This window comes from Piliocolobus tephrosceles, chromosome 6 (genome assembly GCF_002776525.5).
Source record: "Piliocolobus tephrosceles isolate RC106 chromosome 6, ASM277652v3, whole genome shotgun sequence".
Taxonomy (NCBI): domain Eukaryota; kingdom Metazoa; phylum Chordata; class Mammalia; order Primates; family Cercopithecidae; genus Piliocolobus; species Piliocolobus tephrosceles.
Window position 1 is genome coordinate 143,892,747 of NC_045439.1, and position 15,644 is coordinate 143,908,390.

The 15,644-nt window shown below is 36.2% G+C and overlaps 1 protein-coding gene across 3 annotated transcripts in view; it reads right to left on the reverse strand.

The window, feature by feature from the left end:
• Positions 1-1,024: 1,024 nt before the first annotated feature.
• The window catches only part of UACA (uveal autoantigen with coiled-coil domains and ankyrin repeats), a 103,047-nt gene continuing 88,427 nt past the window's right edge, over positions 1,025-15,644 (reverse strand). The window contains exons 15-19 of one of the 3 annotated variants that reach the window (XM_023220902.2): positions 15,487-15,539; positions 11,189-13,927; positions 9,048-9,200; positions 6,630-6,695; positions 1,025-3,626 (exon numbers count right to left, since the gene is read on the reverse strand). In XM_023220902.2, coding sequence (XP_023076670.1) covers positions 3,555-3,626; positions 6,630-6,695; positions 9,048-9,200; positions 11,189-13,927; positions 15,487-15,539 — 3,083 coding nt within the window. In that variant the 3' untranslated portion in view covers positions 1,025-3,554. The remainder of the gene's footprint in view (positions 3,627-6,629; positions 6,696-9,047; positions 9,201-11,188; positions 13,928-15,486; positions 15,540-15,644) is intronic. The other 2 variants (XM_023220901.1, XM_023220903.1) reach the window with 2 other exon arrangements.

A 15,644-nucleotide genomic window follows, 5' to 3' on the forward strand; every position in this document is an offset into this window, starting at 1 on the left:
TTTAAAAACAAAAATCTGTACATTCATTACTCACTTGAGCCCAAAGGTCAATATATTAATAATCAGAAACTATGCTAAGAAGCAGGTTAATATTTACCTGGAGAGGCTGGTCTAAATAGTCCTGTTTCAAAGAGCTAAGACCAAAACATGGGGAAGAACTGAATTTCCAGCAACAGTCTCAGGTTCAGTTTCCAGTTTAGCTGGGAACAACACTGAATGAAATGACAGTTGAAATGTCTATACTAATTTTCATTTTGTATTTTGTGCACAATCTATTTTATAGTGCAAATTCTGCCTTTACTCATCTAGTGCTTTTTATCCTCCCTCTGAACTTATTCATAAAACTTATGGGCCAGGGGTAAGATCTAGGTCAGCTACATCTTCCATGTTCATCACAGGCATTCTCTTTCAACCCGTATTTTGGTGCCAGAGGTGCTACCATTACTTTGGTGCACAGAACCAACAAGAAGAGAAAAGATCACAAGGTTGCAGAATCCAGGGATGAGGAAAACAGAGGCAATAAGAAGTAACTGTCTTCTACCATGGTGAAGCAGATGTCAAAAGAAGCTTGTAACCACTGCTAAGGTCCGGCACTCCTGCAAGCAGGCACTGACGTATCTAGTCACCATGAACACCAAAAAAAAAAAAAAAAAAAAAAAAAAAAAATTAACTTGAAACTCTTCCCTTTTTTACTTTGAAACAAGTCAGTCAAAGACATGAACATTCAGGTAGGGTAACAAGCACATGTGTGAGAACAGTTTTTAGGTGCTAGTCAGAGGAAAGCTGGTAACACTGGAGAAAAAAAATGCTCATGTTCTGAAGCTGCAAGATTTTTAAAGCAGCAATGAGCCAATGCATTTATAGAAGAGTAGAAAATTGTAAACTACAAAATTTGGTTGGGGTCAAGAGAAAAGGTTCAACTAAAAAGCCATAAAAAAGACAGAGCTAAATTCATCTGGAATTCTGGAACAATGCTGATATAGTTAAGTGATTATAGTCACCATAATATTAAAATTTAAGACGCTCAACGCATGAATATTTGATTTTATTTCAGTAGACAATTATTTATAACACTGACCCTCTATCAAAAAGAATATGCTTTTCTGATGGGGAAGCGACCAAAAAAAAAAAAAAAAAAACTACACAGAACAAGAGTAATAAAGCTTTCATGTAAGGATTGCACTCCAATAGGAATTGAGTGATTCTCTGAGAGAGCACTCTCATGACATCTTAGACAATATCACTCTTCTTTCCTCTTGGCCAAATGTTCAGGTCTCACGGTCTTTCTGAACACAGAATGGCAGTGGCCAGCATTGTCCATTACCTATGTTCCACTTGTTTACTAATTAAAAAGCTTTAGTCTTCAGTGTTGTAAATGCAATTTCTATCTTCAATATCAAAAGGTAAGTGAATGAGACAAGATTAGTTGAAGGAGGTACTTGATATTTTACTTCAGAGAGCTGAAGGAAAATGGGTATTCTCATTTGTACTCTGGAGCCCATCGTTTCCCACTCCCAATGCCCTCACACACAGTAAATAAACTAGTTTAACTTGCAAATCCTTTTACAAGGATGTTCAAAACAATATTCTAGAGAAAACTTTATTAATGGTTGAAAACAAAATAAAATACACATAAGATTCCCTTCCCATCTCTAATGTGGAAAATAAAACACTTAATATAAATATTCAGTTTAAAACTTTGCTCTATTGTATATTGTAGAGCTTTTATTTTATTTTATTTTGAGATGGAGTCTTGCTGTTGCTCAAGCTGGAGTGCAGTGGCGTGATCTTGGCTCACCGCAACCTCCGCCTCCCGTGTTCAAGCGATTCTTCCATCTCAGCCTCCCAAGTATCTGGGAATACAGACGTCCGCCACCACGCCGGGTTATTTTTTGTAGTTTTAATAGAGACAGGGTTTCACCATATTGGTCAGGTGGTCTGAACTCCTGACCTCAGGTGATCTACCTGCCTCGGCCTCCCAAAGGATTCTACAGGCATAAGCCACTACCCCTGGCAACTTTTTTAATTTTAATTTTTTTTTTTTACTGAAATAAAAATAGGTGGCCCAAAATTTGTGAAACAGAACTCATGCTGAAGGACAACATTAAACATAATAATTAAAGAAACAGATATAGCTTATGTAAACCATATAAAGAATTAAAAATAAATCCAATTCTGACTTTCAATGTTGTTTCAACACTGAAAAAATATGATGACTTATTCTTTGGTATGAGAAGTCATTTTGATGGTACTTTTACCCTATTAAAAAAAATAGGATTACAAAATCTGGTTCAGGATGTTCAAAGATTATTGCTAAGGCACATTTTGCAATTTGAGAAGACCTAACAGCAATGATCCATTTATTCAGTCATTTGTTAATACTCAAATTAGTAATTTTCACTCCGAATGGTAAGTAAAATGTTAATAAAAAATAACAAGACATATAAACTTTCCCTAATGAGACGCAGTACATAAAAATGGTTGGTTACTTCAGAGTATTTACTATAAACATGTCCACTTACATTATTTTATTGCTACCTATATACTCTTTCCGTTTACTGTATTACTGCACTTTTCTCTAAAACTTCGAAAATCTGTTATCTAAAATCAATTCTCTAATGCTAATTTTGCAAGAAAACTGTATTTCACATTATTAATCTCATTAGTATAACTTTCCTATAAATAAGCATGAAACATTTGGAGGATGCATATATAATGAGTGCTTGGTTACTACAGTAGCAAATGTCAAACTAATTGCTAAAAAAAAGTCTAAAGGTTTTGACACTTTGAAAAATCTAGTATATCATTTATCATTATTCACTAATACTGTGGGCAAGAACAGTCACCACAAGTAAAAATTAAGATACTGTTTTAGAGATTGAGGCAATTTTATTATAAATTCCTGATATATTCCACCCCTGCCTGTTCTTAATCTAAATGTAATTTAGCACCACAAACCATTTATGAAAATTAATTTATTTTAAAAGGCATGAAAGTTATTAGTGTAAAAAGAAAAAATACCTATAACTACAAAAAAGGCCAAAGACACTAATGAAGTTACCTCAATAAAGATACTGTAATATGTAACTTGGCCAGCCAAGTCATAACACATTCCTCGCAACTGTATTATGTCTCAGGGTTCTGAGGATCTGAAAGGTTTTTTGATCCACCTAAAAGTGGCCACCAACCAAATTAATTTCTCTGAAAGACATCTTTAAGAAATTATTTCAGCCTAACCTCGTTTCATATGGACTCACTCAGATGGCTCATGTTTTATTAGGGACTTGAAGGTTTAAAAATATGTAGTCAATCCAGGGCAAAGTGTTATGTTGTTTGCCTATTTGTAAAATTAACACATACAGAAAATAAGATTCACACTGATATTGAAAAAGACTAATATATTCATCTAATTTTTAAAAAAAACCTACCAATGGAACAAAATATATTTTATTTTAATTATACCAGCACAGTAAGGCCCAGAAAGACCATGGAGTTGCACAAAGAATGTTCAGCACCAGCAAGATAAAACAGATACTGGCCGTCAGTGCTAAGTGCTAGCACACAAGCCCCTGCCGCATTTGTATGATCTGGAGCAGAGCCTCCTGAACATCTTCATCCATGTGACCCTTCGGAGAAAGAAGAAAGAGGAGCATTATTTTATGTAATCTTTGTTTACATAAGAATTCTAAAGACAAAGCTTTTACAAAGCATAACTAGTCATTGACTCATCAAATGCTAAATCCTCACCATTGTGATATCTAAAGGAAAAGGGGGTACAGCCTATCATGAAAATAAAGTCAATTAATAAGGAGTGCACGGCTGGGTGTGGTGGCTCATGCCTGCAATCCCAGCACTTTGGGAGGCCGAGGTGGGTGGATCATTTGAGGTCAGGAGTTTGAGACCAGCCTGGCCAACATGGCAAAACTCCGTCTCTAGTAAAAATACAAAAATAAGCCGGTTGTAGTGGCACACGTCTGTAATCCCAGCTATTCGGGAGGCTGAGACAGGAGAATCGCTTGAACCTGGGAGGCGGAGGTTGCAGTGAACCGAGATCGTGGCACTGCACTCCAGCCTGAGTGACAGGGCGAGACCCCATCTAAAAAAAAAAAGACTAGAGCACACCAGTTGCTCTAACATCCATTATCAGAAAACATATGGATAAACCTCCCTCCTTCTCTTTTTTAATAACAGCCTTGAATGATAGGGCAGCATAAGTTATACATGAGCAAAGTAAACTACAAGGAAATCTGTTGTTGCTGCTGAGGATTTTTTTTTTTTTTTTTTTTTTTTAAATTAGAAAACTAACTGATGGCCAAACACGGTGGCTCACACCTGCAATCCCAGCACTTTGGGAGGCCAAGGTGGGAGGATCACTTGAGGCCAGGAGTTTAAGACCAGCCTAAACAATAGAGTGAGACTCCATCTCAAAAACTTAAAAAAAATAAAAAAAAATTAGCTGGGTGTGGTGGCATGCGCCTGTAGTCCCAGCTACTTGGGAGGTTGAGGGAGGATGATCACTTGAGCCCAGGAGTTGAGGCTGTATGAGTTATGACTGTGCCACTGCACTCCAGTCTGGATGACAGAGAAAGACTCTATCTCCTTAAAAAATTTAAAATTTAAGTAATTGATTTTAAAAACCCATATTTATGTTTTTACATAAATAGGTTCATATAATATATATTATTTTATAACTTGCTTTTTTATGTAGTGTCATAAAAATCTTTCCCTTGAGCTACTCAATTATTTTAAGTTATTGTATAATATCCACTGCATGGATATATTACATTTCTTTACCCATTCCCCTAATGATGGACATTTAAGGTATTTCCAATCTTAATGGAAAGATTACTAGAGAAGAAATTGCTGGGTCAAAAAGCAGTCTCAATTTTTAATTCTGTTAAGTACTACAAAATTTCCCTCTATAGAGATTATAACAATCTGTACTACCATCAATGGACTAAAAATGCCCGTTTCCCATACACTCTGGCTAACACGATAGACTATAATCTTGTGTGTAATATTTCCAGCCCCAATATGTTCTTATTCCTTTGCATCTCCCCCATTACTGATGAAACCAAGTTATCTTTTTTACATGCATGTTCACCATTTATATTTTTAAAACATACTTTAAACTTAAAATGATGGCATGAGTTGATTAAATGCAGCTCAATATGGTGGGCCTATTACAATACCACACCCCCTCCCAACACACACGTATGTTTTTTTTCCTGGAGTACCTGAATAGGTTTCAGCACAACACTTCCTATTAATATGAAAAGTTTTGCTTCCAAAATCTGTTTCTATAACAGCAGGATGTTTACATTTCAAACATTAGCCATAGTTGACTGAACTGAATTTCTTAGTTAACTTTATGAAGCCAGAAGGCAAGACTATTTCTGATGCCAATTGCTTTTGTTATGTTTCATTAGGACACAGTAGAAAATAATTTCAAATTCTGGAAGTGCATATTATACAAAGTGGAAAGGATTCTTAGTTTGCTGTATTTTTCATTAAGAGCAAGCTCTTCCTCTCATGGCCAATACTAGTGAGTTTCTCAGCCTCTCTAATACAGATTTTCTACTATTTCCCCACTTGAACTTCCTATTCACTGTCCCTCAATAATCTTCTCTAATAATTGCAATAAACTTTAAAATTCTTATCTCTGATTTGCTCAAAAGAGTAGCTAAGATACCTTGTTCTATCATATCATTCATTCTTTTTCATTGGTTTCCCCTCCATCTCCTATAGAAATGGCAGGTCTATTGATTTTAAGAATTTGATATCATAAAGTATCTTTCATTATTTTATCTAGTTCTCTGTTTAAAATTGATCTTTTTTTGAATCTTTCCCTTTTTTTTTTTTGGCTTGTTTTTACAGTGTGGCCTAACATACTTCAAATTCAAATAATTCCCATTATCTCTGTCATTCTAAAATGTGTTTCTTTTAGTACATTTTCTTCCTGAAAAAAATCTATTCGGAGAATTTTGGGGATGTGGCTCATGGTGTTTCTACAGGAAATTAAGTATAGTATCCTTTATATGTTAATCATTTCTTAGTATGTTTTTTTTTTTTTTTTAACAATAACTTCCTCAGTACACCCCTAAAAAAGGGAATTCATAAAATTATTCCTTAATTATTCCTTGGCTTTACCAAGCCAAGTTAAGGCTTGGTAAATAATTATCACCAATTCTCTCTTAACAAATCATTTTGTCTTTAATTACTACAGTCCTATACACATAACACCCTGCTTGTCACTTTTGTACTTTTCTAGTATTCAAAGCCATTCCCCCTCTCCTCTTAGATGACAGCCACGTGTGGATGTCAAGGCACTGTCTCCAGCTAGCAACACCATTAACGTGTGCTACCATCACATGTTACCAAACTGTCTATAAACTGAGTGACAAGCAGATGGAGACAACACTAAATTTAAGATGTTGTGTTGCCATATAGCTTTGTAAATTTTTCTGAGAGATCCACAAACCATGATTAAAAGAAACATAATTATTTTTAAATAAGCATATGGGGTGCAGCTACTTTAAACATCAATTACTTTCACATAAATTTATTTGAAAATAAAAAATTATTATCTCTAAAGCAATATTCTTTCCAAAGGAGAAGTAGCTCTTTACCTGTGCAGCACTAAGAAGGTGTGTCCGATAAATTGCAATTACTTCTTGATGCTGTCTGTCAGCATCCTAGAAATGCGGAAAGATGGGCAGATGTGAATATCAGCACTGACATTTCCAAACTTGGACAATGCTCAGGCTTCATGCTACAAAACTATTATTATTATTATTATTATTAAGGTGCTCCTGCTATTTCTAACAACAAACTACCTTGGACCTACCAGATGCAGAATTCCAAAACATAACAATAGAAACTTCTCTAATGAATGTGTGGCTAATGACAGTAATGCTACTTTCCCTAAGTAACATGAAATTATTGCTTTAGTTCACATCTAGTGCCATGACTTTCTGTAGACACTTATCACATGTTTGGATTATTGCAAACGCTTCCTATCCTGTCTTCCTATCTCCACATCGTATTCCCTATCATGCCTCTGAGACTAAGGTACCTCTTTCCTAACATCACTTTTGGCTCAAAAATCTTGAGTGACACTTCTTTACATACATGAGAGAATCCAAATTCATCAGTTTGGTTCTCAATGACTTCCACAGTTTGGCTTCAAACATTGGCTCTCAAATACAGCAGTCCCCTCTTATTGGCAGTTTTGCGATCAGCGGTTTCACTTTCTCTATTTCAGTTGCCCATGGTATAGTACAATAAGATATTGGGAGATATAGAGACCACATTCACATAACTTTTATTACAACATATTGTTATAATTGTTCTATTTTATTATACTATTGTTATTAATCTCTTACTGTGCCCAATTGATAAATTAAACTTTATCACAGGTATTTATATATGGGGGGAAAACATAGCTTAGATAGGGTTCAGCAGGTCCTATCCATGGTTTCAGGCATCCACTGGGGGTCTTGGAACACAGCCTCAGCTGGTAAGAGGGGGACTACTCTACAGGTAGGCCTTTCAGTGCCCTCTGGCCATGCCACTTGTATTCTGTCTCCACGCTTTATAGCATATACAGGGTTCAGCAGGTCCTATCCATGATTTCAGGCATCCACTTGGGGTCTTGGAACATACCCTCAGTGGGTAAGAGGGGGACTACTCTACAGGCAGGCCTTTTACTGCCCTCTGGCCATGTCACTCGTATTCCATCTCCATGCTTTTTTTACACTATTTTCTTTGGATGGAAGAGCCTCTACTTTCCTTTCACCTACCAAAACAGCATCTACTTTACAAGTTGAAGCCAGGTACTCCCTTCTTTAAAACTAGCTTCCACCACACCACTAATCTTTCCTTCCTGGAAACTCCCATTACTTAGAATCTGCATTCTCAATTCTATATTTGACATCTCTCATCTTGTCATTTTACGAATCTGTATTTTGCCTCCCTAACTACCCAGAATTCCTTGGGGACAGGAATGGCATACTTTCTTTATTCCTGCTTAGCACAGTGTCATGAAGATAATGAACAATAAACAAATATTTCCAATTACTAAAGGGACACTATACTCTTTAGATAAGATCCAAAGTCACAATTTACCATCCTTAATCTGTAGGCCTACAGTGTTAAAAAATAAACACTACAAAAAACCTTTCTCCTCTTAAAAAATAAACAATTCTATGAAATAGGGAAACATCAATAGCAATTTACATGTGATTGGGCCATTTTACTTAGCATTTCGTGTGTATTAGTGCATAATTAAAAGCATAGTCCCAGATACTCAGGAAACTGAGGCAGTAGGATCACTTGAGCCCAGGAGATCAGCCTATAGCAAGACCCCATTGGAGACAAGCCTAAGCAACATAGCAAGACTCCATCTTTAAAAAAAATGTAAACAAACAAGTAATCAGTTATTATTCTGTTTTGTGGATGAGAAAACCAAGAGTTAAAGGGAATGTTCCTTGCCACTTCCTTGCAAGTGGCAAGACTGAGACCAGACCTTCGAACTTTAACTTCTAAATCCAGGCATTTATTCTTCTATATAAGGTATAAAACCTAGGAATGCCTCTTTATTCACAAAGATAAAAGATTATTTTAAAACCTCCTTTAGTTTAGTGGACCAATATTTTAGAGAGTACACTGCAATGAGAAAGATGCTGGATTTGGAGTCAGCCAGTTCCACATTTATACCCCAGCTGAATGACCCCAGGCATCAAATATTTTATTCTTTGTTTCCTTAAGAATTAAATGGAGGGAATAAACCTGCTTTGTGAGATTGTGATGAAGATAAAGTTTATAGATAAAGTATGTAAAATGTTTAATATGGTACCTGGTGTACAGTAGGCATCAAATAAGTATTATTACACCACCAGTATAGGTAACTTTTCGTATATAAAAACAATTACATTCTTGGATCCAAACACAGCTACAGATCACTTTAATTTCTAAATTAACCTTACAAACTAACTACAGGGAACCAGCACATATTCACACAAAGTCCCGTGTGCCTGGTTACTCACAGCCAGCTGTTGCTCCAGAGATTTCACTTGGTGCTGCAGAGTGTCAATCAGCTGGCTCTGCCTCTTGGTGGGGTTCCCACTTGTGTAGGTGAGTTGGGAAAGGCCATTGAGTGCTTGTTTTAGTCTTTCCACATCATTAAGCAGTTCAGTTATCTTAAAAAAAAAAACGTTGTGGGAGAAACATATTATTCACTTATTCATGTACAATGAACATCTTTGTACATAAATCACTCCTTTTTGGAGACACAAGCTTTATCTTTATACACCAGAAAATTGAAGTATGAATATTGCCAAGATTGTTATCAACGGTGCATATAATATGTAATTTATAATTAAATCCCTCTCCAGAAATTCTTTACAAAAGCAATACCAGATTACAATAAATATTACATATATCCTAAGATGTGAGTATAAACATAGTCTTCTTTTAGATTGTAAGTATCTATGAAGGCACATGAACTATCTTCCAGGTAACATATGGGACACAGGAAGGGAAGGGGGATTCCCAGCAACAAAGTGTGAAAAGTAAAAGGGTATGGCCCATGTGAGTCTAACATACGTTCCTTTTTCCTTTCAAGAGTTGTATTATTTAAGACTACTTTGCTGTCGAGAAGAAAAAAAAACAAGGAGGCTGTTTATAGGAATAGGAAGTGCCTAGAAACATAGCATTTCCCCTCCCTCCCCCCCGCTTTACAGTCAGACAGAGTCGACTTGTATGAGCTTGACTCATTTCCTTTACTTTGCTGAGCCTTAGATGCTACATTGATGAAAGGTGGACAATCTTTCAGAGTTAAAAAAATCAGGTTGGGCACAGTGGCTCACACCTATAATCCTAACACTTTGGGAGGCTAAGGCAGGAAGATTGTTTAAACTCAGGAATTCAAGACCAGCCTGGGCAATATAGCAAGACTCCATCTCCTCCCCTGCAACTTTTTTTATTGAAAAATAATAACAGAAAAAAAAAAACCAAAGAAAATCAAATGCAATTATATGCACATGCTCAATAAATGGCAACAAGTAGATATTAATAATTAGCTCTTATAATTTATAAGTATATTTACTTATACTTAAGTATAATAATATACTTAAATTTATAAGTATATTTATATAGTAATATATATTACTATATATATTCATAGCTACCTTCTGAACAAGCTTAGAGCATTTAAATTCTCAATCACAGAGATGGTGTGCCAGAGGATAGTATGTACAAATACTTTCCAATGGGGAGGACAGTCTGTGTCTGTGTTTACTCCACTGTATCCCCAGCATGACATGTAGAAGGCATTTAATCATTACATGTTGAATGGAAAAAACTGCAGTCAGTCTTTATATGTCATCTCCATAGTAAAAACTTTATACGACACCAGTGTCAAAAATATTGTTGAGTACCTGTCTGTAAATTGTACCATGAGAATTAAAGATAAGATGGAAAGTTAAGTTATAAACCCTGCTCATAAAAACTGGGCAGATCAATTACATAATTATAACAAGGTAATATACATGTTTTAAAGGGATGGCAAAGCCACAAAAAAACATGTATCTTAGAGGAGGAACTGTTTACCATAGACTAGATTGGACAGTGAGGGCTTTAGGAAGGAGGATAACATGTTAATGAATGTATAGGATTCAACTCAGTAGAAAGGAGGGAGAGGACATTCTGGATGAGGGGACCAGTCTGTAAAAGACATGAGCAACAGAACATACAATGAATTGGAGGGCTCAGTTTACTACTATGGGTGAGTGCCAAGATCAACTCTGGATGCTCCCCAGTGTTCTTGGTTTCTTGCAGCCCAGAAGGAGAGCTTCCCCATCACCCTCTTCCCCACCTTTTACATGCCACAAACCCACTGGCTTTTGACTCTTCATCTGTGAGACAAGTGAGCCTTAAGTCTCCCCATCATTCCTCAATTCTTGGCTAGAAGAGCTAAACAAACAGAAGGAAAAATGCTTTTGATTTTTGTTTGCATTATTTCACTTTTTTTCAATTCGGAATTTTTGCACACAAGTTGCCAAACTGGAAAGGGTGTGTCTAATGGTCACTTTGTTAATACCTGTGTCTACTTTCCTGTGAGATTCTGTGGTAAAGAGTGCTGCTCTGGGTTTCCAACACATAGTCATGTGGACTACTTTGTACCTACCTTATTATCTTTTGCTTCTATTTGTTTAGCAGATTCTTGTATTCTTCTTTGCAACTCTGTGATTGTTGTTAAGGATTTATCACATCGTTCCTTCTGATCCTTGATTTCTTGCTCAATGCTGAAATGCAGTAATTCCTTCTCATCTTTTGCAGATATTTCCTTCTTCTTGGCGTGTAAAACTTCCTCACATACTTCCTCATATTTTCTATTCAGATTGGCCAATTTTTCATTTAAACTGGAAATCTGTGTCTCCAAATCACTTTTTGTTGCTTTATATTTAGACAAATCAACTACCTCTCTTGTCTCTAATTTTTTTAATGCTTGTTTAGTATTCTGAACCTCAGACTGAAGTTTGGAGACTTCTTCCATTTTGTTTTGGCTTTCTTCTTCCTTTTCTCTCAAGCTAGCTTTTATGATTCCAACTTCTTTCTCAAATGCTTCTTTAATCTGCAAATGCTCTGCCAGGGGTACAGAAGAGTTCTTTTGATTCTCCAACAACTGATGCAGTTTGGTCACTGTCTGCTGCTCTTTCTCATAACACCTTTGCATATTCTTCAATTCTTCCTTTAGATTTTCGATTGTGCCATTAAGAGATTTTTTCAGAGCCTCAACTTGTTCCAATGGAACATGTTGTTTTTGCAAAAGATTTTGCACCACAAGTATCTCAGAAGTCTGTTTGGCATTTTCTTCTACTAGCTTCTCTTTCACATTCTTTATTTCTGCATATTTCTGTGACAAGTCTTTTAACTGTTTGTTTAGCTCGTCTGTTTTTCTGCTTAATGCTCTTTCCATTTCATGAGACTTCTCAATGAGAACTGTCTTATCCCTCAAATCTTTCTGAAGGGTAAAAATCTCCTTCTTTAACCTGTCATTCTCTTGCTTGTTTTTCTTGACTTCTTCTTCACTGACACTACACTTCTGTGTCTGCTCTGATAACTGGTCTTTAAGTTCTTTCTCTGTTGCTTTAAATTTTCTCTCACACTCCTCAAAGCTGACAATTGGGGCGTATTTTACCTTAATGCATTCTTGTATTGTGTCGAGTTCCTTCTTCTGGGCTTTAATTTCGGCATGCAGTGTTACAATCTCTTCTTGGCCTTTTCTGTAGTTGGCCAATATTTCAGCATTACTATCCTGCACCTTTCTCATGCTCTGACTTAGCGAGCTCATCTTTGCCTCGTGCTCTGCCAGGCTGATGTACTCAGCTTTTATTTGGTTCTGAGTGTTTTCCAGGTTTCTTTTTAATATTTCATTCTTATCTTTTATTTTTACAAATTCCTGATTTATATCTTCAAATTTTTTCTTCACATCTAATAATTCTTTGTTAGTTTTAGCTAACGTGCTATTCAGTGTCGTTTTAATCTCTTCATGGGTTTTAACTGGCACATACTCATTACTCATCATCTTCTTCAAGTTGCTGTTTTCAGATGTGAGAGCGTGTATTTTCTCCTGGTCTTCACCACATTTTTTCTTAAGTTCAGACAGTTGTTTCTTAAGTTCAACAATATTGGATTTCAGAGCTGTTATCTCTTTTTCATGTTTCTCAGGAGGTACAAACACAGTTTCTAGGCGGTTCACATCCTTACTTAAGCTGTCATTTTCCAGTAGCAATTTCTCCATTTCCAGCTTCTTTTCTGTATATTTTTGTGTTACATCTAAAAGCTTTCTATTAAGATCATCAATAATTGCATCATGTGATTTTTTCATGTCTTCACTTACTTTTAAAGGAACATAATGATTTTTCATTTCAATTGTTAAGTTATGTGCTTGCTCCTTGAGGAGCTTATTATCCAGATAAACTTTTTCAATTTCCTTTTGTAGTGTCTGATTTTTCAGTGTTAACTCAGTGATCTTCTTCCCAAGTTCTCCTGATTTCTGTTCTAATCTGCTCTTAACCTGTTCATGTTCCTCTAGTTTGATGTGCTGAGCAAGCTTGGCCTTAATATTCTCAAGTTCTCTCTTTAACTGTCTAATTTCACTAAGTGATTTTTCATGTTCTCTTTCCATTTCTACTAATTTTTTTGCTTTCTCATTCACTTCATTTGATAATGAGCTCTTCATGTTTTCAAATTTTTCGGCTGGAATGGAAAGGGCCAACTTTGCTAACAATTCTTTTGCCTGGCCTTCCATCTCTTTGACCTTTCTTCCTTTCTTCTCTCGCTCCATTTCACACATACTAAGTTCCTTCTGTAATCGCTTATTTTCTTCTATCAGCTTGCCTTCATCCCTCTTAAACTCTTCCACTATCATCTCATTTTGTTTGATTTGGTTTCTTAATTTCCCCACTTCTGCTGAAGCACCTTCATATTTTGCTTTCATGTCTTTCAACTGATCCCTCAGTTCCTCAGTTAGTCTGTGATTCCCTGAGGCTGCTTCACTTGTTAAGTGTTCTTTAAGGGCAAGAAAATGCGTCTGCATTTGTTTAACTTTACCTTCTGACTCATACATCCTCTTCTGCACATCTTTTAATGCATCTTCTAATTGCTTTATCTGTTCATCTGAATCCTCCTTGACCCTTTCACATTCTAATGCTAAAGCTTTGCACTCTGCCACTTTGTGTGCCAGTTCATTTTGGAGCTTCAGTCGGTCTTGTTTTGCTGACTCACAGAAAGTTCGCATTGCTTCTAACTCTTTCTTTAAAATTTCATTTTCGGAGTATGATGTTTGACTGGGTAAAGATAGCTCCAGAGGTCTTAACATAGATCTGCTTTGCATATGGGCTGGTATACCTGGGGAAGTACACTGAAAAGAAAAAAACAAAAAGACATCAATCACAAAAGCCTAAATGAGACATTTACTGTACTTATTTGCCAAACTTAGAGAAAGTTTGCACATCATCAGGAGTCAAAGGGTTATCAGACTAGGTAGTAAGATGGAAGAAAAACACAATGCTGATTTTGGAGTAAGAAAACAGTTCTGGATATGATTTCCTTAATACATTCACAACATTTTCAGACCTCTGTTCACGTAAGTCTATTTCTGGCAGAACAAGGGAAAACGGTCATGGCTACTGGGTGCAATTTTGTCTTTCTTTCCCCCTTCATAACACCTACCCACACATGAATATCACCAACTTCATCAAAACATATTTATTATTTATGTTTTATGGCACATAATGTGCTTAGAACTTCAAATTCTGAAGCAAACCATCATAACCTTGAATAAAAACAAGTATTGTCATTTTAAATGTGCAGATAATTTCATAGAATTATAGATTTAACTTCTAATAAGATTTTTTACTTCTGTGTACTTTCACTGTTGAAACAAACAGAATATTCTCTAAATTATAAAAATACCACCAAAATAAACCCAGCTAGTTATCAGAGTTGTCAAGAGAATGATTGGTCATGGCCAGCACCAGGGAAAGAGAGTCTCCCAATAGATAGAAAACACCTGGAGCTGGTAACAGCCGCTTCCTGATAAGATCTCCAGAGCTGGGTGAGCAGGCTCAAGCATGCACACTAAGAGGCAAAATGGTGGATGTATGACCTTCTTCCAGGGGCATTTGACTGGTAAAGGAAAACAGCCGCTAGAGAGCATGTGCACAACCTTAGTAAAGGCACTACATATGTGGACCCTCCTAAGTGCTGACAGGCCACTACACATGCAGACAGCCTGCCCTCAAAAGAAGAATCAAGGGAGGAGAAATGCAAACCCCAAAACCAAGCCAGTGTATAAAAATCCCAAGCCAAGGGCTGAACAAGAGCACTGGGATCTCTCAAGCCACCCACTTGGCCTTCTTCCAAGTGTACTTTGCTTCCTTTTGTTCCTGCTCTAACACTTTTTAATAAACTCGCTCCTGCCCTAAAACTTCCCTTGGTCTCTCCCTCTGACTTAAACCTATTTCTGCCCCTCAGCCGAATCCTTTCCACTGAGGAGGCAAGGATAGAGCTTGGTGTAGATCCCTACAGATTTACTGTTAGTTAAATCTGAACTGCCTTTCCCTTGGATCAAGAGGAAAAAAAAAAATTAACTTTGAATTATTCATATCTGTGCTCCCCTTTATATGGGCAAATATGAAGAGTTAACTGACCACTGTTAATGAACAGAAACTTAGCATCAAATGCAATGAAACTGCAATTCAAATCTCTTATTATAACCACTATCATCAAAAACACTCTAGAGGGCACCAGAAACAGCAACATCTGTTTTTATTAAACTCAAGAAAGCAGGACCAACCTGTCTTTGATAATGAAAACCTCACTCTATTACAATGCTACTTTCTCCTCTTTATAAAGGCACAGAAATTTTCTTTAAATGTTTTTTAAAACTAAAAAAAAAAAAAAAAAAACAGTTATTACCTGTGAGTCTGCCATATACATCTGACCTTGTTTAAGAAGCATATCTTCTTTTCCTAAATAAATCCATATAAATGACATTTTAACTTAAATATCCATATTAAAGTAGGCTAAACATTAATTTGATGTTATTTCCTTTATTATTCAAATAAAACAGAAGC